The 23,129-nt window shown below is 56.5% G+C and overlaps 2 protein-coding genes and 2 non-coding genes across 10 annotated transcripts; all 4 read right to left on the reverse strand.

The window, feature by feature from the left end:
* Positions 1-1,350: 1,350 nt before the first annotated feature.
* Positions 1,351-13,785, reverse strand: TNPO2 (transportin 2). Of its 5 annotated transcripts, XM_065874620.1 has the most exons (24): positions 13,408-13,506; positions 12,663-12,738; positions 12,431-12,580; positions 11,598-11,704; positions 11,376-11,509; positions 11,202-11,283; positions 11,003-11,125; positions 10,778-10,896; positions 9,785-9,845; positions 9,519-9,684; positions 9,149-9,301; positions 7,620-7,845; positions 7,247-7,418; positions 6,680-6,766; positions 6,494-6,601; positions 6,247-6,405; positions 5,636-5,723; positions 5,352-5,450; positions 4,681-4,776; positions 4,242-4,317; positions 3,850-3,949; positions 3,696-3,770; positions 3,478-3,579; positions 3,285-3,368 (listed from the first exon to the last, which is right to left on the reverse strand). In XM_065874620.1, the coding sequence occupies exons 1-24, from the start codon at positions 13,504-13,506 to the stop codon at positions 3,285-3,287; spliced, it is 2,742 nt and encodes a 913-aa protein (XP_065730692.1). The 5 variants fall into 5 exon arrangements, with proteins under 5 accessions (XP_065730695.1, XP_065730692.1, XP_065730691.1 ...); XM_065874619.1 differs by lacking the exon at positions 3,285-3,368 and having other exon boundaries at positions 3,472-3,579; positions 13,408-13,785; XM_065874622.1 differs by lacking the exon at positions 3,285-3,368 and having other exon boundaries at positions 3,472-3,579; positions 4,681-4,770.
* Positions 5,520-5,594, reverse strand: LOC136121798 (small nucleolar RNA ZL2). The gene has a single exon (XR_010655807.1). It is a non-coding gene; the product is annotated as a small nucleolar RNA ZL2 (small nucleolar RNA).
* Positions 7,491-7,560, reverse strand: LOC136121787 (small nucleolar RNA SNORD41). Its single transcript, XR_010655797.1, has one exon. It is a non-coding gene; the product is annotated as a small nucleolar RNA SNORD41 (small nucleolar RNA).
* Positions 13,786-19,432: 5,647 nt separating the features above from the next.
* TRIR (telomerase RNA component interacting RNase) lies at positions 19,433-22,520 on the reverse strand. 3 transcript variants are annotated; one of them, XM_065874866.1, is made up of 3 exons: positions 22,150-22,520; positions 20,175-20,252; positions 19,433-19,870 (listed from the first exon to the last, which is right to left on the reverse strand). In XM_065874866.1, the coding sequence occupies exons 1-3, from the start codon at positions 22,498-22,500 to the stop codon at positions 19,763-19,765; spliced, it is 537 nt and encodes a 178-aa protein (XP_065730938.1). In that variant the 5' UTR covers positions 22,501-22,520; the 3' UTR covers positions 19,433-19,762. The 3 variants fall into 3 exon arrangements, with proteins under 3 accessions (XP_065730938.1, XP_065730939.1, XP_065730940.1); XM_065874867.1 differs by lacking the exon at positions 20,175-20,252 and having other exon boundaries at positions 19,763-19,870; positions 22,150-22,500; XM_065874868.1 differs by lacking the exon at positions 19,433-19,870 and having other exon boundaries at positions 20,176-20,252; positions 22,173-22,500.
* Between the last annotated feature and the right edge of the window lie 609 nt (positions 22,521-23,129).

The raw sequence follows: 23,129 nt of genomic DNA on the forward strand, positions 1-23,129 counted from the left end.
AGGCACTTCTCACAGGTGACACTGACCTTACAGTTAGAAAACCCCTTTTTCCTGGTTCGCAGTCTGGGCACGCTAGTGACTCGAACTCCTGTTCTTTTCTTCCGGAGCCAGAAACAAGCAGTTACACTGCAGAGACCTCGGTGAAAGTTAACTCTGAGTTACCCAAAATGCTACTGATAAAAACAGCATCTCATTTACCGACAGCCTCTTTTGAGCCAGGCAGTGTTAACGCACAAATTCTAAGCAGCACTAGCTGTTCCCTCCCCCTTTTTTCTTTTTTAATTTAATTTTATTTATTTTTGGCTGTGTTGGGTTTTCATTGCCGCGCACAGGCTTTCTCTAGTTGCAGCAAGCGGGGGCTACTCTTCGTTGCAGTGCGCGGGCTTCTCCTTGCAGTGGTTTCTCTTGTTGCAGAGCACAGGCTCTAGGCGCGCGCGTTTTAGTAGTTGCGGCTCACAGGCTCTACAGCCCAGGCTCAGTAGTTGTGGCGCACGGGCTTAGTTGCTCCGCGGCATGTGGGACCTTCCCGGACCAGGGCTCGAATGTGTGTCCCTTGCATTGGCAGGCAGATTCTTATCCACTGCGCCACCAGGGAAGTCCCAGAGTACCCTACTGTCAAGACTGTGACCATTTTCCATAACGTTTTTTCTCCTCTCCCCGCTGTATTTTTCTCTATGGGACATATCGCTGTTTCACTGATTAGCTTTCCTCTCACTAAAATGCACACACTTGTTAAACGAAAGTTGGTTGTGTGTCAGCGTTTCAAAAAATTTTCCCAGTTTGATGCAGGTGATGCTTGGGCTGTACTGAGGTTGCAACAAAATTTTATCCTGAGGCCTGTGCGTCCCCAGATGAGCAGTTTCTCATTTGCCTTTAACTGTTGCACATATTTACCTATGTCCCACAGGCTTGGCGCTGAGCTGAGGATTCTACAAAAATGTCTAACCTGCCCAGCGATCCAGAGTTGTGAAGTCAAAGATTATAAGAATGCTGCAAGGTCTTGCTCCTTGCCACTCAGTTTAGTCTTTAGTAGATGGGGATCTTGAATCTGGGCTGTAACACTAATGGGTCCCCTTTAGTGAGCTCAGGCTCTAGTGAGCTGTAATTATGTCCCAGAGACTGCACTGCATGTGTTACGTTACCACATTTAATCTTTAACCTTACTTACTTCCCCACTCTCACAATTATTTCCTGACCTGATTCCTGTGCATCCCTATTTCTAAAACTTCCCAGGCCCCCCTCCACATCTCTTCTCTACTGCCAAAGCCCAGGACACAAGAGGCCAGATGGAGACCAAGGGTTTCACAAGAAACTGATCTTTACTCAACAAAGTTCTACACAAGTGGAATCTCACGCCACCTTGGCGCCAGTCCCCAGCACAGCACGGTAACAAATGGACAGACCCTGGGAGCCCGCAGGAAGAAGAGGATGAGGGGGAAGGAGGGATGTGGGAACGAGAGGGACTGCAGATCGAGGCCAGTCAGGGTCCGCAGCCCTGCGCAGGGGAAAAGGTTGAGAAGCTGAAACTTCGTTGTGCAAAAATCAACAAAAAAATAAATTAAAAAATTAAATAGTTTCCTTAATTAAAAAAAAGAAAAGAAAAAGAAAAAAGAAAACTAGAACCAGGCTCCCCTTCCCTGAAGGTGGTTGGAGGCCCCCCATCCTGGATGGAGAAGGGGTTACCAATCCCATCAGACAGCCAATCCACACACCCCAAGACCCAGCAGAGGATGCTCCAAAGAACTGGAATTACCAGAAAATTAAATGGTATTTAATTTTTTTTTCTTTTCTTTTTTTTACAAATGGCTTCCAGAGACCTGCTGGAGTTTCACAGCGGGGGAACCAGCTGAGTTTATGGAATGTGCACCAAGTGCCCCCTTGGAAGAGAGGTGGGGCCTGACCCTGTCTGATAGGAGACACAGGGCTGTGATGAGGGTGTGATCCAGTGCTCGAGAGGGATGCATGGAGCAGGCCCCAGAATGCAGGAATCCAGTCAAACCCCCAAAACCGCAAAAAGAGGCCCCCAGAGAAGTAGAAAGCAGGGAAGAGGAAAACAACATTAAGGGGGCTTCAAGGCTTGGTTTCAGTTTTGAGGCCAACTGGGAAGCAACCACACCTCCTCTCTCTAGGGGAGCCTCTCCCACTGTGCCTGCATCCCCAACCAATCCCAGAAGTTTCCCTAGGATCGCTACCCCAATCTGGTGGGGTCTTGGGGCCTACTGGGAGCTGTGATGATCAGGAAGTCCCAGGGTCAGAGTGGGGTAAGGGAATACAGCACCCTTCCCTTCCTCCAAGCCTTCGGTTTCCCTCTTGCTGGCAAAGCATAAGCCTTGGTTTTCTATCACCATCAATTAAATGCCTCAGCCTCGGCCCTTGTGTTAAAACCCAGGCCTGGAAGAGGGCTCTCGGAAGCAGAGAAACGGACTGCCTTTGAAACAGACTTGCTTATGGAGAGACACAGGGGTAGATGTCAGCAGCTCTGGCTGCCCCCAACTCTCCTCGGGGAAAAAGTTCCAGCCCAGCATCTTCGAAAGTCACTGGAGCACAGGGGAGGGAGAAAAGGGCGACCTCTGGCCAGCCCCGGCCACTTGGGTGGTCCCCACTCTTCTGGCTGGGACGGGACAAGGAGGGAGACACACTGGCTGAGGCTGCCACAGAGCTGGCAAGAAGTGTGCGGAGCAGGTCCAAAGCGTGTGCGTGCTGACTGGGCGGCCCCAAGGTGGCCGTCCTCTTCCCCCCCACCCGCCCCAGGGTCCCAGCGGAGGTCCCCAACCCACCCAGCCCTCCCTAATCACCGCCAATTCCGGCAAAACAGCAGAAGCTTCTTAAACTCTAGATGCAGGTTACACGGAAGGCCTTACGAGTTAACTCAGGGGTTCACTAATTCTACTGTCTCCATGCAGTCGGGGAAATGGTGGGGCAGCTGGCCCAGCCTGGCTGGCTGCAGCGCCCGCACATGCGTGTAGCCACGTGTGTACGTGTGAGTGTACGTGTCTCTACAAGGACCCCCCTCCCCACCTGCTTTTCCCTTGCCTCATCCTAAGCCGGATTTGGTCGGCCGTGTTGATTCTTCCCTCCCACACGTGGCTGGCCCAAGTAGGCTGCCTGAGGTGACCCCAATTAGAGCAAGGGGCCCTTGCTGCCAAGAAGTCCCACCCCCCTCCCATTTATAGGATGAACGTGGAGGCCCCACCCACCTGCCCACCCGCTGACCGGCCTATGGCCGGGTATGGCAGGTAGATGGACGGGGAGGGCGTCTGGATTTGGGTCCCACTCACTCCTCCCTAACCCCCCTCGACCAGGGCACGGCGACTTCTGGACGCAGCGCGCTCCCCAGCAACTCCTCTGACGACGACGCAGACAGAAACCTGTGAGGAGAGGAGAGGGTCAGGGCCTGCGCCCCTTTGGCTCCCACAACAGTGCCAGCCCTCTCTGCACACGGCCTCCTCACCTGGCAGTCGCAGTACTCATCTAGACCCCGTAGAAGGCAGCTAGCCTCTCCTTAAGCAGCGGCGGGAACTGCTCTGAGAACTGCTGCCAGTTTTCCTCCCCAACTTGGTCTTTGAAGCCATGGAGAATCTGCAGCGAGGGAGGGGGTGAGGGGCGCCCCGGAGCGGAGCAAGATGAAGATGAACTCAGTCTCTCCCCACCCTGCCGCCTTCCGAGACTAGATCAGGGCCAAGCGGGAGCCCTACCTTATAAAACATGTCCCGAAGGTCATCCTTCGGGCTCACCCAGGAGGCTACAGCGTCGCAGAAGAAAATAAAGTCCTGAAACGTGACGGATCCCACGTGAGGGGCCGTCCAAGCCCAGCCCCAGCAACTTCCCTCAGAGCCCAGCTGCCCCAACCTGCACAACACCCCCGGGGTTGACGCCTATCATCATGCAGATGCCTCGGAAGGCCGAGTCCTTCTCCTCATTGTCCCTGATGTTCCTGAGGGATGTGCACCTGTGGGGAAGGTAAGCAGTGGGGAATCAGCCAGTGGGCCTGGGGCAGGATGGACATCTGTGGGGGACAGCAGGGAGCGGCGGGCCAGTGGGTGGTGGGGCTGGGATGGGACACGTATCTGTGAGGCGTGGGGGAAGCAGGAGATCAGGGCTCAGTGGGGCTGGGTCGGGCATCCACGGGTGGGCAGGGTAGGGCTGGGTGGGCACAGGTGAGGGACTGGGTCGGGCCTGTCCCACCCTCCCCCCACCACCCAGCCCACCGTACGGCAGGCCCCACACAGGTGGGCACACACCAAGGCCGGATGAACTGCTGCAGCATGGGTGCCACCTCCTGTGGGCACACGTAGCCCAGGCGGCCGATGGTGATGGCTGGAATGGCAGAGGGACTCGTCAGGCGACCTGCAACCCCGAGCGGCCCCGGTACGTGGCAGGGCCTCTAGCACGAGGCACCAGCCCCGCCCCACGGGCCCCAAGAGAATAGCTCCTGCCAGCTCCCTGGGCCCCCAAGCTTGGCCCGGTCAGGGTCTCCTCCCCACCCCACTTGGGTCTCTCCCAGGTCTCCCCCGAGGCCAACATCTTTCTTAGGCCTCCTCCCATAGCCCCATTCCAGGTCCCTCCAGTCACCCTCCCTGGTTCTTTCCCAAGGCCTCTTGTCAGCTACCCTCCCAGCCAGGATACCCCACCTCCAGGAGGCGGGCAAGGGGGCGGCAAGGGCCCAGGCCTGGGGCCCACCTGTGTTTTCCAGCAACGTCTTGGGCGTGTTGGGCCGGTTAATGATCTCCACCAGGTTGTTGAGGACCATCTGCACGTAGGGCTGCATCTCTGCCCCTGGGGGACAGGCCAGTCAGAGCCCCACACAGCCCACGCCACCCACACTGACCTGAGTTGTATCCAGACACTGGCCAACCAGTGAGGGAGCAAGCAACCTTCTCTGGCTATCTGCTGCCCAGGCTCCATGGCCAACCAGAGACAGACCCACACCCTCCCAACACCAGAAGCTTCCCTGGCGTCACTGCTGGACACCAGGGTGAGACCACACCACCCAGCCTCCCTGTGGGGTTAGGTAGAGAGCAGAGAAGCAGTGACAGTCTCCCAACCAATCCCAGGGGGCCTTTCAGCCAATTGCTTGGAGGGGAGGGAGGTGACAAGTAGTCCAATAAGTACAGGCCTCCTGTCCTGTGCCTCTTTGGAAAAGCCAATTACAGATGGCCTTTCAGCCATGTGTCCCCATCTCGGATGAAAATGCGCAGAGGTGTCCCCTTGTCCCTGGCCAATCGGAGCCTTCCTCAAGGAGCACCAGGGCCCTCTAGAGGGAACCTGTCAGTTAGAGCCAGACTCCTGGCCCCAGGCTGGGAACAAGCCAATGGGGAGGGACAGGGCCTGCCTAGCTGTGGGGCACTTACCCATCTGCATGCAGATCTCGCCAATGGCCCAGGTGGCATTGTTGCAGACAGAGATGAACTCGGGGTTCAGGTTGGTGCCCAGGATGGGCATGAACTCAGCTGGCAGGGAGAAAGAAGGGTGCTGAGCAGGAGGGCCAGCCAGGGTAAGCTTCTGACACTTGCGGGGCAGGCCCCGTCAGACAGTACGAATACATCCCAGTGCGGTCACAGTCCTCCCAGGTCATCTCGCCATCACTTGAGGCCAGGGCTGGGGTCATGGGGTAAGGACGAAATGGGGGTCGTACCGATACAGGGCTTGACATGGATGAAGCAGGCTTTGGTGAGGTCTCCCAGGAGGGCGAAGGAGCTCTGCCGGACCTCAGGCATCGAGTCCTGGGGGTTGGAGCAGGGTCAGCGTGGCCGGGCTCCCCTTCCCCCAACCAGCCGGGATCCCAACTAACCCCTCAGAGCAGGGCAGCTAAGGGAACAGGTCCTGGAGCATGACCTGACCCTGCCACTTCCCAGTGCCAAGGCTACAGGCCCCATCTGTACATCTGGGACTCAGGGCATGTGAACGAGAATGCCCAGCTCGGTACCACTACAGAAGAGAGCACCTGGAACTGCTGCCCATCCTCAATACGCTGGGGGGTAGGGGCGTGATACTGGAGGGGCTTGTGCTTTCACATTTCCTATTTTCTACTTTTTAATTTTCTACATTGTTAGGTTTTTCAATGAGATTTTACATGTCTTACTTGAATCACTTTTAAAAATAATTACAAGCTTTTTTTTTTTAATGGGTCCTTTCTCCCTGATGTCCTCAGGGCATAACCAAGGCCCTGAGTCCACCCAAGGCAGCCCACAAAGGCTGCTGGGTGTCACCATTGTCCACTTAGAGGCCCGCGAGGGGCCCACCCACCTGCATGCACTGAAAGAGCAGTGTCATGATGTTGCTGCGGGCTACCAGCTGCTCCACGTGCCCGCCCAGGCCCTCAGCCAGGCCGCTGAGCAGGTCCAGCGCCACGATCATGAAGTCCTTGTCAGGGGCCTCGTACTGCTCAGGGTGCTGGGTGTACATCTGGGCACAGAAGGGGGCAGGCAGGTGAGGGGAGTGGGCCCAGTCTGGGGCAGCAGCAGAGGAGGGGTGGTGCTGGAGGGATGCTCACCATGGCCTGGGCCAGCGTCTTCTGCACCAGGGTAACACAGCGCTGGTAGACGGGCTCACAGTAGGGCAGGAAGCCACTCTGCAGGGCAGTGGCCACTGATGACAGGCACTGGCAAGGAGGAGGGCAGGAGAGGTGAGCTCAGGTGGGTGGGACGGGGCCTCAGGAGAGGGCCTGGAGCTCACCCACCTCCAGCAGAGGGAAGAGGTCCTTGTCTTCATCCTTGAGCTCGTTCCACTTCTGGATCAGCGGAGGCATCAGCTTCTGGATGTATTCCTGGAAGGGGAGCAGGAAGTTGGGGCTCCCTGGGTGTGGGTGGTGGCCTGGGAACCAGCAGGGTTCCCTGTGACTCAGAGGTGCCCGTCATCTGAGCAATGAGGTCTAGGCTCCTCGCTTTGGTTCATGGGGCCCTGCGAGGCCTCGCCATCCAGCCAGACCTCCAGGCCCTTCAAATTTACTCCCTTCTCACCCATCCCGAGCCCCACCCCCACCCCCCTCCTGCCCCTTGGAGCCTGAGTCAGCTCTTCCTGCTTCCTGCAGGCCCCTGAGCTCCCCCGGCACAGCACTTACCACGCTGTCTCATAACTGTCTGTCTCCCCCACTAGACTGGGAACAGGGCGAGGGCTGGGGCCGGGTCTGTCTGTCTGCCTGTCGAGGTCATGGCCACGTCCCTGGCGTGCGACACGGGTCGCCGCCAGGTCACCGGATGCCAAGGGGCACAGGGATCGGGAGGAGGGAGCCGCTGTAGGGTCTCACCGGCTGGTTGAGGTGGTGGCCCACAGAGTCGGCCAGGGTGCCGATGGCATCGTAGAGGATGAGCAGGTTCTTGTGCTGGTACTTGCCAAAGGCAAAAACGAGGGTGTCCAGGATATAGCTGAGGTAAGGGACCAGCTCCGTGCAGGCCTCCTCCTCCAGGGTGGCGAAGGCACTGGAAGGGGGAAGGGGTTTAGCAGGCAGCCACAGGCAGGGCTGGGCTCAGTCGGGTCAGGGAGGGTGCACTCGGGATCAGCCAGTACGAATACGTGAGAAATCAGTACAATGTCAGGGGTCATGAGTATCATCACTTCCCAGAGAGCAGCCAGTGGGGCCAGGTGAGGTGAGGGCTGTGGGGCCAGGGGTCGAGGTTCACCTGCAGGCCGCCTCCTGTACCCTCTTGTTGCCATCCAGGATGCGCTTGAGCAGCTCTGTCATCAGAGGCTTGAGGTGCATGTCAGGGGGCTGGCTGACCACCCAGTGGGCATAGCGGCTCAGGGTCCAGCAGGCGATGGAGCGGACCAGGGCCTTCTTGTCTGATAAGCACTGGATGAGGTGCGGGATCAGCTCTGGCAGGTAGGGCACCATGCCCTGCATGCAGCCTGCAAGGAGCCGGCACAGAGGCAAGGCTGAGCCCAGCTGGGCCGGGTCACATCCACCCTCCTGGGGAGAGGATCAGCCGTACCTGACAGATGGGGAAACTGAGGCTTGGAAGTTAAATAACTGGCTCAGAGTCACAGAGCCAGTGAAAGGCAGGATGGGGATGGGAAACGGCATCAGAGCAAGACTTTCCTCTCCATCAGCTCCACCCCATTCCAGGGCTTGTGATGTTTTTATCTGGTCACTAGTTCATTCAGAGGTGGCCAAGCTGCACACTGACTTGGGCTTTATGGGCAGTAACAACGCAGATGGACAGGAAGGACCTTTCCTTTGAAACCTTTCTTGGATGTTTGTGATTTTTCTTTTTCTACTTTACATCTTCTCTTTTTAAAAACCCTTAACTGTGTCTCTCTTTTCACTACAGAACACAGGTAATAAATAGCACACCCTCTGATAATCCCAAGCCATGAGATCTATTTTTACCAGTTTAGGGTCAGTTCCTTGAGATCTTTTCCCATTATATATGCAGAACACTTCACATAAGTCTATTAAAATACATATGTGCATTGTGTAACGTGTTATGTGTCCTGTTAACATAAGACCCATTACTTATTATATGAGGAAACATTTCCCTAGACAACTTTGAAAAGCTCTCCAGGGTGAGGGCGCCTGCTGCCCTCTCTGCTTGTTCTAGCAGGCCTGGATGCTGAGGGGGTCGTGTGTGCTGCCTGTAACAGTTCTGCAAAGCCCTCTGGTAGTTCACGCTGTACACCCCATCCATCGGGACAAGGGGAACCTGGAAACCATGTCAATACAGCACAAGCACACCGTGTGAAGTTTAAGGAAACACCACTGCACACTTCTGATTCTGGCAGGCCAGCCTCGCAGCCAGAGCAGGTTTGAGGCCCAGCTTCACTCTGGGTGGCGAGGGAAGTGCCGTTGATTATCTCTGCACCTTAGTTCCCCCATCTAAGAAACCCACCTCCTCAGGTGGTAGTGAGCCCGCAGGACAGGGCTGCCTGCTGTGGGGCAAGCACTGCAGAAGTGCCTGTTTTATTGTTGCTGTTATTATGCTTATGGCCTGTCCATGAGAATTAAGGAGAGAGCTTGCTTTCGGGGGTCCCTTTCAGGCCCACGGGCTGAAGGGAAGATTCAAATCCCAGAGCTGTTTGGAGTGGGGTGAGCAGGCCTCTGGAGAGAACCTGGGGATGGCGTCGCCCCCCACAAGCCTGCCTGGGCCAGCCCCAGTCTCGCACCAGCGTGGGGATCAGAGGTCAGGCGCAGCCAGGCTGGCAGGTCACTTACCCTCAGCAATGGCGCCCAGCACCAGGATGCCCGACTCCTTGACCACCCACTCGGGGTGGAAGAGGAGGCCCTTGAGCAGGGGGAGTAGGTGGGGCAGCAGTTCCTCCCGGAAGACGTTAGCCAGGACGTCCAGTGCAGCCGCCGAGCACTTCCCTGGGGTGGGAGGGGAGATGGGGGGGCAGGGGTGGCGGGCTCAGGGAGGCACATCGGGCAGGCCACCAGCCCTCCTCTCTGTGCCCCCCGGGATGAGAGATCATGATTAGAATCTTCATGATTCGCTCCATATAGGCTTCTGATTCCCTCCTGAGCGGGGAGCCCAGGGCTTGCTGCCCCCTACTTCCCCCTTCTCACCCCAGGCCCGGCCACTTACTCAGATTCCAGTCGGACAAAGCATCGTCGTCATCATCATCCTCTGCATCCTCAGAGCCATCAGGCCGCTCGGCCTCATGGGGCAGCGTCACTGTGCGTGACTTGTGGAAACGCGGCTTGATATCCTGCTCGCTGTCAGGGACGGCCTCGTCCTCCTCCACATCCCCCTGTGGAGCCAGGCAGACAGCTAAGCACCACAGAGGCCCCCATCCCCAGTGCCCCCGCCTTCATCCCGCTGCCTGTGCCTGGCGGTCAGCCCTAACTTACCTTGAGCAGGATGATGTCGATTTCTGAGTACTTCATCCCGTTTACCAGGATAGGGATCAACCTGTTGGAAGAGAGGCTGTTAATCAGGATGCAGGGGCCCCAGAGGGGGCTTACAGCCTGGGGAAGAGAGAAGAAGGGGGGAGGGGAGGAGGTCAGGGAGCCAAGGGGCCGACTGCACGTGCTGATCCTGGTTATGCTACACCCACTCATTTCCCTTAGTGGGTACGATCTCAGCCAAGTCTCAGCCACTGTGACTGGGTCAGAGCTGACACTACTCCTAGCTCCACAGGAAGGTTCTGGACCCAGACCCCTGGCCACTCAGTGAATTCCCGACCCCTGAATACACTGAGAAACTTGGAATAGTGCCTGATCCCTAGCACACCATAAAGCAGGGACATGTGGCCCTGTCACCAGGCACTTCCCTAGGATGGGGCCTGGTTAGGGGACCAAACAGGCAGGGCAGCCTGCCCCCTCAGCTGGAGCCCATGCACCTCGGGATCGGAGATTTTGGTTAGAGCCCTCACTGACTCGGGGATAGAAAAGTAATCCAAGTTGGTCAAGGAGGATCAGCCCTAGGACTTTTGTGGAGATACTGGTTGAGAGAGAATTTCTTTACTCTGAGGCTCCTGAGCTGGAAGGCTGCAGAAGGCCACAGTACTACCACGAGGGAAGGCTGTGCCTGAGAACAAAGCCAACATAGAGGAAGTAGATCTGAGACCAGACAGGCGCCTTTCACATCCTTTGAGCACCTGGATCCAGCTATGCCTAAAGCCTCGCTTGAGTCTTCACTTTTTTCCACCTATAACTTAACCTAATTTTTAAGTCATTAAAGCTACATACTTACCGTTTGCAAAATAAATGTGCACAGGAATAAAAGTAAGCCGAGATACAAGATGTGGACTGAGGCTAGCGCAGGAGCTGACCAGAAGGAAAGGCACAGGCATGGCAAGGGGTGGAGGCTGGAGTGGGACAGAGGGCAGAAGCAGCACTCACTGGACCAGGTGGGAGGCCAGGACTTCCTTGCAGATGGGCTGCTCGGCCAGTGTCAGCCAGAACTCGCAGGCCTCAAGGGCCACGTTCTCATCATGGTCCTGGGTCCTCTGCAGCATGTACTGGGGTGGGATGGGAGAAAGGCTAAGGCTTGGCCCGGCCAGGGGTGGCTCCCCACCTGCCTCCCACCCCTCAGCGCACACGCGGGCTGGCCCTGGCCAGGCACACCTGGATAATGCTGTGCATGTGGGGGATGAGCCTGTCGATCCGCACTTCCAGCAGCATCACCAGTGCACGGCACACGTTCTTCCGCACCTCAGGGTCATCATCCACGGCCAGGGCGAACAGATGCTGCAGGGAAGCCGGGGTCAGCTGTGGCTGGGCCCTCGGCCCTCCCCCTGCTCCCCTCCCCAGCCCAGTGGCCCACCTCAATGAAGGTGTCGATGTTGTCCATCAGTGCCTGGGCCCGGTCCATGATAAACTGGTTCACACAGGCGATGGCATGGGACCTGGCAGGGGGCAGGCGCACATGGGTCACTCCTGACCCCACCCGTCCCCCCTGCTCCAGGCCCCCTGCAGACCCCTGGGGAGCCGCACCCACCGGATCTTGGGGCTGCAGTGCTTGAAGAACTGTAGGAACTTGGGAATCATGATGTTCAGGGGCCTGTTGAGGGCATCGCTGTCCAGAAGTTCGGATGAGTCTTCGCAGATCTTCTGCAGGGCTCCGAAGGCTCCCTGAGTGGAGGGGAGCAGGCACGTGGGTGTGGGTCCCGGTCTGGCCCCAGCTCCCGCTCAGGCAGGCAGACCATGGCTCGTCCCCTACCTCACAAGTGTTGTAATCCTCCGAGTTGAGTAGGTTGCACAGCTGGGGCAGCAGCTCGGGCCACATCTGCAGCTCGCCCTTGGAAGCGATGGTGGTGATGAGAATGCCTGGGGCGGCCAGGAAAGGACGCTGCCTCAGGCTGGGTGCGGGCCTGCCTGGCGCCCCAGCCCTCCTTGCTGCGCACTCACTCCAGACACACGCTTTCTGTGCACTACCGCCTGTAACCCTACACACTCTTTGAGATCCTCTTGAGTCTTACTGTGAGCCAGCCCTGTTTCAGGCCCTGGGATGCAGCACAGAACTAAACACAAAATCCCTGCCCTTAGGACCTGACTATCTAGTGAGGGAGGCTGTGAGGTAAAGATAAATCAGCAAAAGACCTGGGTGGCTAGATGCCAAGAGACAAGGGAGGAAATAAAGCAGAGAAGATGGCTAGCAAGTGCTGAGGATGAGGGTAGCAATTTTTAATTGAGTGGCTAGAGAAGGCCCTACTAGGTGACACCTTGATATCTGAGCAAAGACCTGAGGAGGTGAGGGAGAAGCCATCTAGGTTCTGTTCTCAGAAGTGAGAACAGCTGTTTCAGGAGGGAATGGTTCAGAGCATGGACCTGACCTAGTCACTTCTGAGCTCTGCTACTTGCCAGGCAAATCCCTTAACATCTATGTGCCTCAGTTTTCTCATCTGTAAAATGGCAGTAATAACAGTACTACACTACCATCCACGGTGCTGGAACATTCTGTGAATCAATATCCTTAACACACTGAGAAGTTTCTTGGCCAGGAGTGACAGCTCAGGGCATCATCACAGGCTGACTCCCGCTGCACCCTCTTACCTATGGTGGCCCGGATAAGCGAGGAGGCATCGCCGATGTTGTTGAGACATTCCTGTTTGATGAAGTCGGCCACAGGTGGTGGAAAGCTCTGGTAGTGTGCCTTCACGTTGTTCTTGAGGATGAGGCCACTGAGAGAGCGAGTTGGCTCATCTGGGGGAAGAGGGCTGAGGCTCAGGGAACCACAAGGGAGAAAGTGGGGTCAGGCTTGTGTGGAGGGACACCAAGGGCATACCTTCCGACTTGAGTCTGGTCAGGACGAATATCAGGTAGTTGTTGAAGTCGGGAAACTGGTTCAGTTGTTTGAGTTTCTGCTAGGTTGTTAAGGGTCTTGGGTGACAGAGGTCTTCCCCAGGCAGAGCCCCCTTACTGCCATATAGCTGATACTACTTCTGACTATGGGGACGAGGCAACCAGCTCCTGGAACCCCACCTGTCAACCCCCATGCCCAGAATAACACAGCATTTCAGGCACATGAGATTCATACAGCGGGTGGGGGAGCATGCCTGAGCTTCCCACCACTCCTGAAGATCTGGCCAGAGCAGGAGAGGGTTAGCAAACTCAGCTCTCTCTGAAGTTGGCAGCTCCACTCACTAGCAATCCAATGTGGCATGGTTTTTTTTTTTTTTTTTAAAAAAGAAGGGAACTCACACTTTCAAGTGAAACTTGCTAATGGTTTAAATCATTTAAAAGTTTAACTTACAGCATTTTAAATGACCAATTGAAAAAAGGAAATTTTACCCATGAAACTCAACTAAAGCCAAGCACCACCTAAAAGTGCCCCCTTCTCCTGGCAGGCCACATTTCCTCTGGGAATGGGAGCCAATAATCCTAATCCTTAATTCTCTGCCAAGGCCTGCTCCTGCTCCTGCCACAGCAGAAAGAGTCTAAGAATTAGGGAGTAGACCCCTTCCTCTCTGGCCTTCAGGAGCTGCAGATGTCTGCCCCGTCCCCCCAGACCCGGAAGGAAGGAAGGATACATCCTGCACGATGCGCTGCGTGGCTGTGTTGGGCGACTGCGAGTCTTTGAGCAGCTGCAGGACCTGCTGCAGGCCCTGCTCGTCTGGCTGCCAGTCCATGGTGCAAGGTGAACTGCGGGGGTAGGGGCCAGGATCAGCGCTGGATCCCAGGGACTCCGTGTGAGTCCCGGGCTGAGCCCCCGCAGAGGTGGTGGCGGCGGTAGCAGGGCGGGAGCGTCCTCGGCGGACAGAGGGAGGCCGCCGATCCACGCCCGCCCAAGTGCGGGGTCCCCGCCAGCTGCGCCATCCACGGCCGCGCAGTCGCGGGCTCGGGAGCGCGGGCGCGGGTATGTGGAAGCGGGCCATGCGAGGTGGCGACGGGACCCGGCGGATCCTCATCCCACCCAACACTGGGCCTTCAGCCCACCGCGGCCCATGCCGCCGCCCTCGGCTCCGGGCCCTAAGACTTCCACTTCCCTCGAAGCTGCTAGGCGAGGGCCCAGCCACCTCCCCATCCAGGGGCCCTGCCCCAGAACACGACAGCGCCCCAGCCCCCGTGGTCTCTCCCGTGCCGGCACGCAGTCCAGCGATTCCCCTTAATCAGACCCAAAGCAGCCTCCAGACAGGTCCCTGATGCCTCTCCGCAGGAGAGTCAACCAAGCCCACCTATCCGGCGACAGAAGGCCCCTGGACGGGTCCCTGTCGCTTCCTCAATCAGGTCTGGCAAAGCCTCCCCCCACAGCGCTCCAACCCCCCGCCCCAGTCAGCATTAACTCCTGCTAACGGGTCACTGCTGCTTCCCCCAATCAAGTTCGACCAAGCCTCCCACCACCTCGAACCGAAAACCCTCTTCGTCCGATCCCTGCGGCTACCCCCAATTAGACCTGGCCGAACACTCCCCGGGGCATTTCCTCCAACTGATCCCAGCGACGCCTCGCATTCAGACCCAGAAAAGCCCTCTAGGCCGAAGTCTGAAGCCCTTTCCCTATCAGGGTCCAACAAGCACCCCCCCAACTTTTCAATGCGGCCTCCCCCAACCAGACCCAACCATGCCCCACCGAAACAGCCCCCTACACACACCCGATCCTCGCGACGTCCCCCAATCAGTCCCTAAGCAGTCCCCATACGATTTCCCCAATCAGAGCCCCTCCAGCCCGATCCCAGACGCCCCACTGGCCCGATTCTCGCGGCACCGGGACCTGGCCCGGTTCCGAGGCCCCACCCCCTAAGCCCGGCTCGGTTCCCCCCTCCCCCGCCCCGGCCCATTCTCGCTGCCTCCTCAATCGGGCCCAACCGGGTTCTCGGCCTTTCTCGGTCAGGCGCGGCCCCGACGCCCGGGCCGCGCGCCGCGCAGGCCTGAAGCCCTGCGGGGGTCGACGCAAGCCGGGGCCCAGCCGGTTAGGGTCCGGGTGAGGCTCACTTACCCGGCCTCGGGCAGCAGCAGCGGGGCCTTAAGCCGCGGCTTCTCCTGAGACTCGCGAGGAAGGAGGGAGCCAAAGACAGGGAGCAAAAAAAAAAAAAAAAAAGAAAAAAAAAAAACGCGGCCGTATATGAACTGCGGAGGCTTCCGTACGCCGTTCAAACTGGCCTAGAAGAACCAATCAGGAGAAACAGCCGTCGCACGTGGCCTGGCACCGGGAGACCTAGGCCCAGCGGAGGCCGGGTCACGTGACCGAAGAGATGAAGGCTCTCTAGGCCTCTCTGGCCGGCCGGTCCTCCCACCATCTCGTTTTCTCAGCCTGCCTCAACGCCGGCCTGACAGGAGCTCTTTTCTGGAACTAGGAGTTTGGTGGCGCGTGGGACTTTTTGGTGTATGGTGGACCTGGAAACCCTTCAGTCAGAGCCACCTGCGCCTTTGTCACCCCCCCTCCTCTAAGAATTTAACTGTGCCTTCCTCCCTCCATCCAGACGGTACTTGGGAGGAGTACATGTGCGTGCAGAGAAAGAGTGGAGGGGACTGAGCCTGGGGTGGACTTTATACCCGAGACAAAGGAGGGAAAGTCAGACAAAGGGAGTGCCTGAGACGGGCTGGGTTCCTGAAGAAGCCTCTGCCATATTTTGCGTTATTTATTTTCCAGTACTGTTTGACAACTTTTAAAAGGATATAAAAAAATAAACCCACGAGGATATAAAATTTTAAACGAAATGAACTAATAAAATAAACGCTAGAGCAAAAGGCCTATCTCCTTTCGTTCCCTGAGGCTGAACGAAGTGAAACAGTTAAGGAAATTTAGGTAAGGGAAGGAAGATGAAAAAAGACATTCCGTGATTCTTGTGCCGTCTGAGGACAAAGTAGGGCACCCCTTTTCTTTCTCTTAAGAGTAAAGCGGAGTAGGGAGGAGCATGAGCGTCCCCGTTCCCCCCTCCCCACGTCTCCGCCCTCCTGACAAAAAGTTGGGCGACCTTATGCCCCTCGGAGCTTTAGTTTCCCCATTTGTCGAATGGGTATAAGAATAGTTTGCTGGGTTTGAGATAATCCAAGTTAAGCATTACAAGACCTGCAGTAAATTGTTCTTCAAAAACGTGGCTTTTACTCCGAGGTTCAAGGCCGTCCTTTTACCGTATTTGGCTCCTCCCTAAACCAATATTTACTGAATTCACTGAATCAACTAGGGCTCTAATCCCAAAGAACAACCCAGCCCTGACCTGAGGGACGTTTTGGCCTCGGGAGAGGCACAGGTCAATTCTTGCCCCAGCCTGGAGGAGGGGGACAATTTTCTCAGTCCACTTGCCATTGGCAAAGTCAGTCCTGGCTCCGTTCATTCATGAAAAACAGGTACCTAAGCCCTCTCTTGCCGAATACTGGGGCCGCCAGGGTTTTGGGAAGGGTCAGCTGACGCCAAACTCCACTTCAGGAGTTGGGATCCCTAAAGTAGCGGACTGGATTCCCACCTCAGCCGGCTCCGCTAGACAGGAAACCGGTTTGAGGGACACGTGCGGAAAGCCGCCGCCTTCGCATGCGCAATGGTCTTCCCTCGCGCATCGTGAGGGCCTAGAACTACAAATCCCATCTTGCCGTGCGCCCGCGTCGCCGCGCTTACGGTCTCTGGCTGAGACTCGAATCTGAGGGGTTGGAGAGCTCCCCAGAGTTGGGCGTTGAGCGGAAGGAACAGTGAGGCTGAGGGTCTGGGACGAGATCTAGGGGTTTCAGGAGAGGATGCGAACCGTAGTTTTCTGCTCACGGTTGGGGGTTGCCTCAGACAAGGGTCAGGTGGGGAGCGAGTTGGAGATGCAGGAGAAAATTAATGCTCACCCCCTACTTTTAATATGTCTAGTGTCCAACGGCCCCGAGCAGGCCTCGGGGGAGAGAGGAGTTAGGGCAGAATAATGTGACCCCTGCTGCCTGTATAGTCCACAGTATTGGCCCTCGTGTGATCACAGATCTTTCTTCCTCTCCCCTGATGGTGAATTTCAGTACTGAATCGAAAATCAAAAAAAAAATTTTTTTCCCCGTATTTATTATGCACCTACTGCCTTTCAGTGTACAGATGGTATTCTCACAACAGCGCTGTGCACGGCAAACTTACTTCAACTAGAAGCGCTCAGTGCAAAAAAGAAACTCAAAGAACTGATGCCCAACCGTGAATCTGAGATGGGAGACAAACACCTCTCAATTTACAACAGCCTCCCTGCCTGAGCATCTCATCACACTGCACCTTCCTATCAAGGTATTTCTCAAACACGGTCCCCAAACACAAGCCAGTTGCTTCACCTAGAGAAGCAATAACAGCCACTTTGTCAGAGTTAACGATGGCTGTATGAACAGTGCCCTTACTTTAGAACTTCACTCTACAAGGAGCTTCAGTATTTTATCCCTACTTTATAGATGAAGAACCTGAACCACAGAAAGGCTAAATGACTTGCCCAAGATCACACAGCAAACAGACACCAGAATAGTTTGAAGCTGGGACTGTGTGACTCACCAAAACCTGAATTTGATTCTCCTCCCTCTTCAGACTTTCCCCAGATCAGGGCAGGTGAGCTCAGTGAAAGGAGGTGCTGGGACGCCATCAGCTCCCTCTGCCTCCTGATACTCCAGAATAGAGGCTGAGCTGCTGCAGGGGCGACCTACTTCTCCCACTTATGTTTCTTTTTAAAGATCCAGAGGCTGTGGGTGGCTTTGAGGGAGGAGGAGGTAGAGTTGGCTCCATTGGCTTCCTATGTCCTCTCCCCCACACTACATCCCCAAGGTTAAAGTCACACTTGGGCCAGCTCAGCATCCTGAAAGTAGGAGGGAGACCATTGAGGTGATGTGGAAAATAAACCAGACAAGCCTTACAGTGTGTTAGCAGGAAGTGAGGGGGGACATGTTGCCTGTTCCAAAGGCTGTTTGCTCACTCTTCAAGCCGGGCATGGTTTCAGCTCAGGGTCTTTGCACCTGCTGTTCCTTTAGCCTGAACACTCTTCCAAGAACCATCTTCACTGCCTGCCCCACCTCCTTCGGGACTTGGAACAAATGGTGTGGCTATTCCCGACCAACTTAAAAGTTGCCATCTCTCCCACTCTGATCACAGTCCCCCTTTCATGCTTTTTTCCCCCGCCACAGAATGTATAACCATGTGGTGTTCTGTATTTTGTTTCTTGTCTGTTTCCCCCAACCAGAATGTTCGCTCCACTAGGACAGAGAGTTTGGTGTTTTTGTGCTCAGTATTTGGAATGCCCCACGCTCCACAGGCTGACTCTGGCAGTGTGAGGCTGGGTAGGTGCTTCCTCAGCCCTCCTCCCCCTGCCTCCACGGGTGGTGGAGGGCCAAGCACATGGTTACCACCTGATCCTCAGAGTCATGATGCTCTCCTGTTGCAAGAGGGTTGGGAGCCTGGCCCTAGGATGGGCAGGAGTGCCGAGCTGCTCAGCATTCGTGCCTGGGAAGGCCTGGGAGATGGGCCCACAGCTGGGGGGCCTAGATGTTGCTCCAGGTCTAATAGGTTTGAAAAGAGGTCAGGAGGCAAGGGCATCTTAAAATATTTGTGGGCTCCAGGGAAAGCAGGCAGCCAGGCAGCCTTCAGCTCCAGCAGGATGAGCAGTGAGGCCAGGAAGACACAGAAGTACAAGGAGTACTAGAGGGGCACTAGGGGCATCAGGTTTCCTTTAGGGTACCTTGTCCCCTGATATATCAACTGTCATGTTCTGCAAGGTGGGACAAACAAGCCCCTTCCCTGGAAGGGCTACAGGTAGCTGGCAGGACAGAGCAGCCCCATGGGAATCCAGATCCTAGCCCTCCTTACTTCCTCCACTGCCAGCACCCCATCACCTCCCCTTGCCTGATCATGGCCTGGCCTCCTCCATCTCCCAGGTTCTGCCCAGACCCCTTCAGCCAGAGGGATCCTGTTAAGACAGACTGAATGAAACACATCATGTTGCTCCTTACCTCACAACCCCCCCAAAGGTTTCTCACCCAAATTCTCACCCTGGCACACAAGGCTCTGCATATAATCCACCCATGCTCCTCACTCAGCCAGCTCCAGTCATAGGGGCCTCCTCAAAGCTGCCCATAAGGGCCAGGCACTCTCCCTGTCTTTATGCTGGCTGTTCACTACCCCAGGACAGGCTTTCTCACCTCCCTCAGGACTCTGGTCAGATGTGTCAACTAAAATAGACCCCTCCCTGCAGCCTCTATCCTGTCCTTCGCAGTCACCTCCCAGAATGGCTTCCCCCTTTCATCTGTGTCTGTTTCTTTCCACAATGGCAGGGAGCATGCATGGTCTGTTCTGTTCACTGCAGCAGCCGCAGGGCCCAGAAAAACCCAAGCACACCAGAGGTGCTCAGTGTCTTCTGATTTGAACAAACTGACAGCTTTGGCCCAGCCCAAATGGGACTCTGAAGAGACACTGAACAAGAACACCCAACAGTGGGGGGGAAAGCCAGGGGTGAGACCTGAGGAGAGAGAGTTCAGGCCTACAGGAGGTGATGCACCCTCGTTCTCCCCCCACATCCTCCCATATCCCTCCCTCACTGGGCCAGATCCAGGCTTTGGTGGGTGCAGTGCCAGCCATGAGGGGAGGGCTTAGGTTGGAGAACAGCAAAGAAGGCAAACCAAGCACACAGCTCCAGCACTAGGTCAAGTTCTTTACTTCCCAGAAGTGATGGCTAAAGGGAGGGAGGAGAGGATGAGAAGAGGAAGACAGAAAGAGCCAGAGAGAGGGAGGAGCTGGGAAGACAGGGGACAGTAAACCACTGTTCTATGAAGTCTCAGGAGGCAAGTGCTCAAGGTAAAAAAGAGTCCTGGAGAATCGTCCGCAGCTGCAGCAGCTGCGGGAAGCATCTCGGTTTCCTTCTGTATATAAGTCCTTGGGGGAAAAAGGCTGCCGCGCTGCCGCTGCATTAAATAGTTATGTACATCGCAGAGTCCCAGGCCGTGGGCAGGCAGGGAGGGGGGTCATTTCACCAGGGGCCGAGTTTTATCATCATCACCGCACTGGTGGGCTTTGTACTTTTTCACCTCTGCCATGTACTTGGCCCATGCATCACCTTTACTTGTTAATACCTGTTGGGGGGAGGGGAGGGACACACGGGGGTTGGGAAGGAGATGCCAAGGAGGCCAGGAACCAGGGTCAGGACTGTCCTGAGACAGCTGACCCACCCACAGAGTCACCGCAAAGGTCTTGGGTGTGAGGTAAAGATATGGAGAATCAAGTTATCTGGGAACTTTGTTGAAAGCCCTCCTCCCCCACCCAGTACACCCATCCAAGGGCTAGATACTGAGGAGGGAGGGACAGGGCACCTGGGCCAGGAACTGAGGCTGGAAGGAAAAGGCAACGTGGGCGGCCCCCCACACCCAGCCTGCTCACCTCATCCTCCGTCTTCTGCTTCTTGGCTACTATTCCCGTCTTGAGGGCTAGTTTGTTCCCGCCTCTGCGCTTGCCCACCTGGGTGAAGGGACAGAAGACTGCAACGGTTACAGGAGCCGGGGCCCGCCCTTGGCGGCGCTGAGGCCCACTACACCTTCCTAGCCCGGCCCGGTGGCCCGTCCCGACGCCGCGCCCAGCTCCACCAGCCGGCCGACCTGCGCAGCAATCAGAGAGGAGCACACGCGACTCAGCGCCTGCCCTGGGCCCATGATGCCCAGGCAGTCCTGGGCCCCCGGGCTGCCCTCCCAGGGAGAGAAAAGAATTCCCACATCGGTGGGGACGAGCACTGTCCTCACCCTCCCCTAGTAGAAACCACACAGACAGCAACAGCTCCCTTTATTGAGCACTTACTGTATGCTAAGCCCTGTGCCAAGTGCTTTGGATATACTATCTCCTTCCACTTTCACAGTCACCTTACGATGAAGGTTACCATCCCCATTGTAAACATGAGGAAACATCTCTGAAAAGGAGAAGCCTGTACCATGGATCATGCCAAGAGCAAACAGTGGAGCTGGATTCAGGGTCAGGTGTGTCTAGGCCACAGAGCAGCATTCTTAACCACCAAGCGACACTGTTCACCTCCACGTAACCGGGCCTGGCCTCTTTGCGGGTGCTCCTGCAAACGGTCCCTTGATGAACAAATGAAACAGGCAGCGACAACTACTGCTATTCTCACTCACAGAGGGGCACTCGGCCTCCACCCAGTTCTCACACCAGCCCAGGTCCTGCCACTTCCCCTTCCTCAAACATAAGTCTTAGTCTGAACTTTCATCCTGGTCCTCTGTTTTCTCCCACACACTTGAGGGTTTCTTGTGCCCCAGGGGCTGCAACAGGCTTTACAGACATCCCATCCCTATCCCTCAGCCAGGCATTAAGTGACCTGCGCTGCTGGGACTATTCTCACACTCATTTTTGACGGATGAAGAAACTTGACCCCCAGTTCGTTACTCTCACACCACACTTTTTTCTCCATACCACAGGAATTGCTCTCAACACCAGAGACAAAGCAAGCTCAGAGTTGACAATCAATGTAGGTAACATTTCTGTGGCCTAGAGTTTCTCAATCGCATGTACTAGTGACATTTTGAACTGGATCATTTTTGTTTGGGAGGGGGAGACGGTTGTTCTGCGCATTGTAGGATGTTGAGCACCATTCCTGCCCTCTACTCATAAATGTCAATAGCACTCCCTCCCCCAGTTCTGACAACCAAAATATCTCCAGACTTTGGCAAATGTGGGGATGAGGTGAGGGGAACCGTCCCCAGTTGAGAACCACTGGTTTAGCCCTTCCTATAAGAAAGGCCCAGTGCTAATCACATCAGAAGATGCGATGATGCCCATTTTTACAAGCAGGGAAAATGAGGTTAGACCAGATCAGATGCCCCAGGAAAGCAGAGATGCCTGTCATAATCAACACATCATACCCATCACCTAGCACACTGCCCAGCACAAGGTAAGGTGCTCAATAAATGGACACTGGACGAATGAGACTCAGGGAACTCAAGCAAATCTCCTAGGGTCACACAGTAAGCAGTCTGAGTCTCTCATCCACACAGCTCAGAGTCCAGACTTGACTATGCCCCCCATCCCCATAGTGGGAGATGGTCCCAGTATCCAAAGTTCGGGATTCCACTCAAACAGGAATCCTGGTATCCTGGTTTCCCCATCCTCGGAGCGCTGTTTCCAATGGAATTCCCCCCAGCTCCCAGTTCTTGCGGGCATACTGCGGGGGTCCCCACCTCCGCCCCCAGACCTCTCTCGTCGAGAATCCAGTTTCCGAATCCTCAGCGGGTGACCCGGACGGCTCCCTCATCGGGGTCGGAGGGTGGACCTGGATCCCGCTCCCCTTTCTCGAGCCCGATTCCCCCTGCCAAGGAAGGCCCTGGTGCCCGCCCCCACCCCCGCGGCTCCTTACGAAGCTGAGCGTGGGGCCCGGGCCGCCCTTCCTCTTCGGATCCCCGGGACCCGTGGCGGCGGCGGTGGCCGGCTGGTCGGGTCGCTGCGGGCCCGGGGGCGGCTCTTCCTGCCGCTGCCGCTGCTCCTCCTCCATCTTCCGCTTGAACAGCTCCAGGAAGCTGCCGTCGTTGGCGAACAAGTTCACGCCGCCCGACACCGGGCTCGAACCCGCGCCCGACACTTCATCATCCCCGCTCTCGGGCGACGTCCCGGGCCCGGACTCAGCCCATCGGCTCCCGCCGCCGCCGCCGCCCGCGGGGCCCGGCGCCTCCCGGCCCGGAGGTTCCGCCCGTCTCCCTCGGGCAGCCATTTTGTCGCCAGGTACCTCGCAAAGGATTCCGGGAAGGCCGCTCCGGGCCCGCGCTTGGCGCCAGACTTGCCTCGTCCCGGGCAATGCATGCCGGGAAGACCGGTCTGGCCCTCAGGCATCCGCAGTGGAGGCGGGGCATGAGGGGCGGGGTGAATGAGGAGTAAGGTTTGACGCTACGCGCCGGCGGGCAGACGCCTCGCCCCGCCCCGCCCCGCCCCGCCCCCGCCCTGCGGATCATTAAAGCCCTGCTAGACTCCCGCAGGCGTTACGCAGAGATGGTCTCTTCCGGAATGAGACTATTGTCTGCGCCTGGGGCTGTAGCGGGCTCTCGGAGTGAGGTTCCCGCTTGGGACTTAGGGGCGTATTAGCTTTTCGGGGCTAGAATCCACTTCTGGCACCAGGGATAATCTCAGTGAGGGGTGGGACCTCGCCTGAGGCTGTGTGCTCAGCTGACACCTCGGAAGCTGGGTCCCTAACTAGGATTAACTAGAGGGCATATCTAGCCTGGGCCCCCAGAATAGAAATGGTAGTGTCTCTGGATTGGGTACCTGTCTCTGGGGTGGAGCTTTTATTTGGGAATAGAGACACAGCTGACTCCAAGGAGCGGGGGTCCCCATTTGAAAGTCAGG

Source organism: Phocoena phocoena, chromosome 3 (genome assembly GCF_963924675.1).
Source record: "Phocoena phocoena chromosome 3, mPhoPho1.1, whole genome shotgun sequence".
Classification (NCBI taxonomy): domain Eukaryota; kingdom Metazoa; phylum Chordata; class Mammalia; order Artiodactyla; family Phocoenidae; genus Phocoena; species Phocoena phocoena.

Bases quoted from the DNA above. Each gene is read 5' to 3' on its own strand.
- TNPO2 (XM_065874619.1), bottom strand. From the start codon at position 13,785: ATGAGGATCCGCCGGGTCCCGTCGCCACCTCGCATGGCCCGCTTCCAC. The intron at 12,739-13,407 runs GTATCCTTCCTT...ACAACCTAGCAG, and splicing joins CGCAGCGCATCGTGCAGGAT to AAACTCAAACAACTGAACCA. The intron at 6,406-6,493 runs GTGAGCATCCCT...TTCTGTGCCCAG, and splicing joins AGACGCTGGCCCAGGCCATG to ATGTACACCCAGCACCCTGA.
- TRIR (XM_065874866.1), bottom strand. From the start codon at position 22,500: ATGGCTGCCCGAGGGAGACGGGCGGAACCTCCGGGCCGGGAGGCGCCG. The intron at 20,253-22,149 runs GTAAGGAGCCGC...CCCTTCACCCAG, and splicing joins CGGGCCCCACGCTCAGCTTC to GTGGGCAAGCGCAGAGGCGG. The intron at 19,871-20,174 runs GTGAGCAGGCTG...TCCCCCCAACAG, and splicing joins AGCAGAAGACGGAGGATGAG to GTATTAACAAGTAAAGGTGA.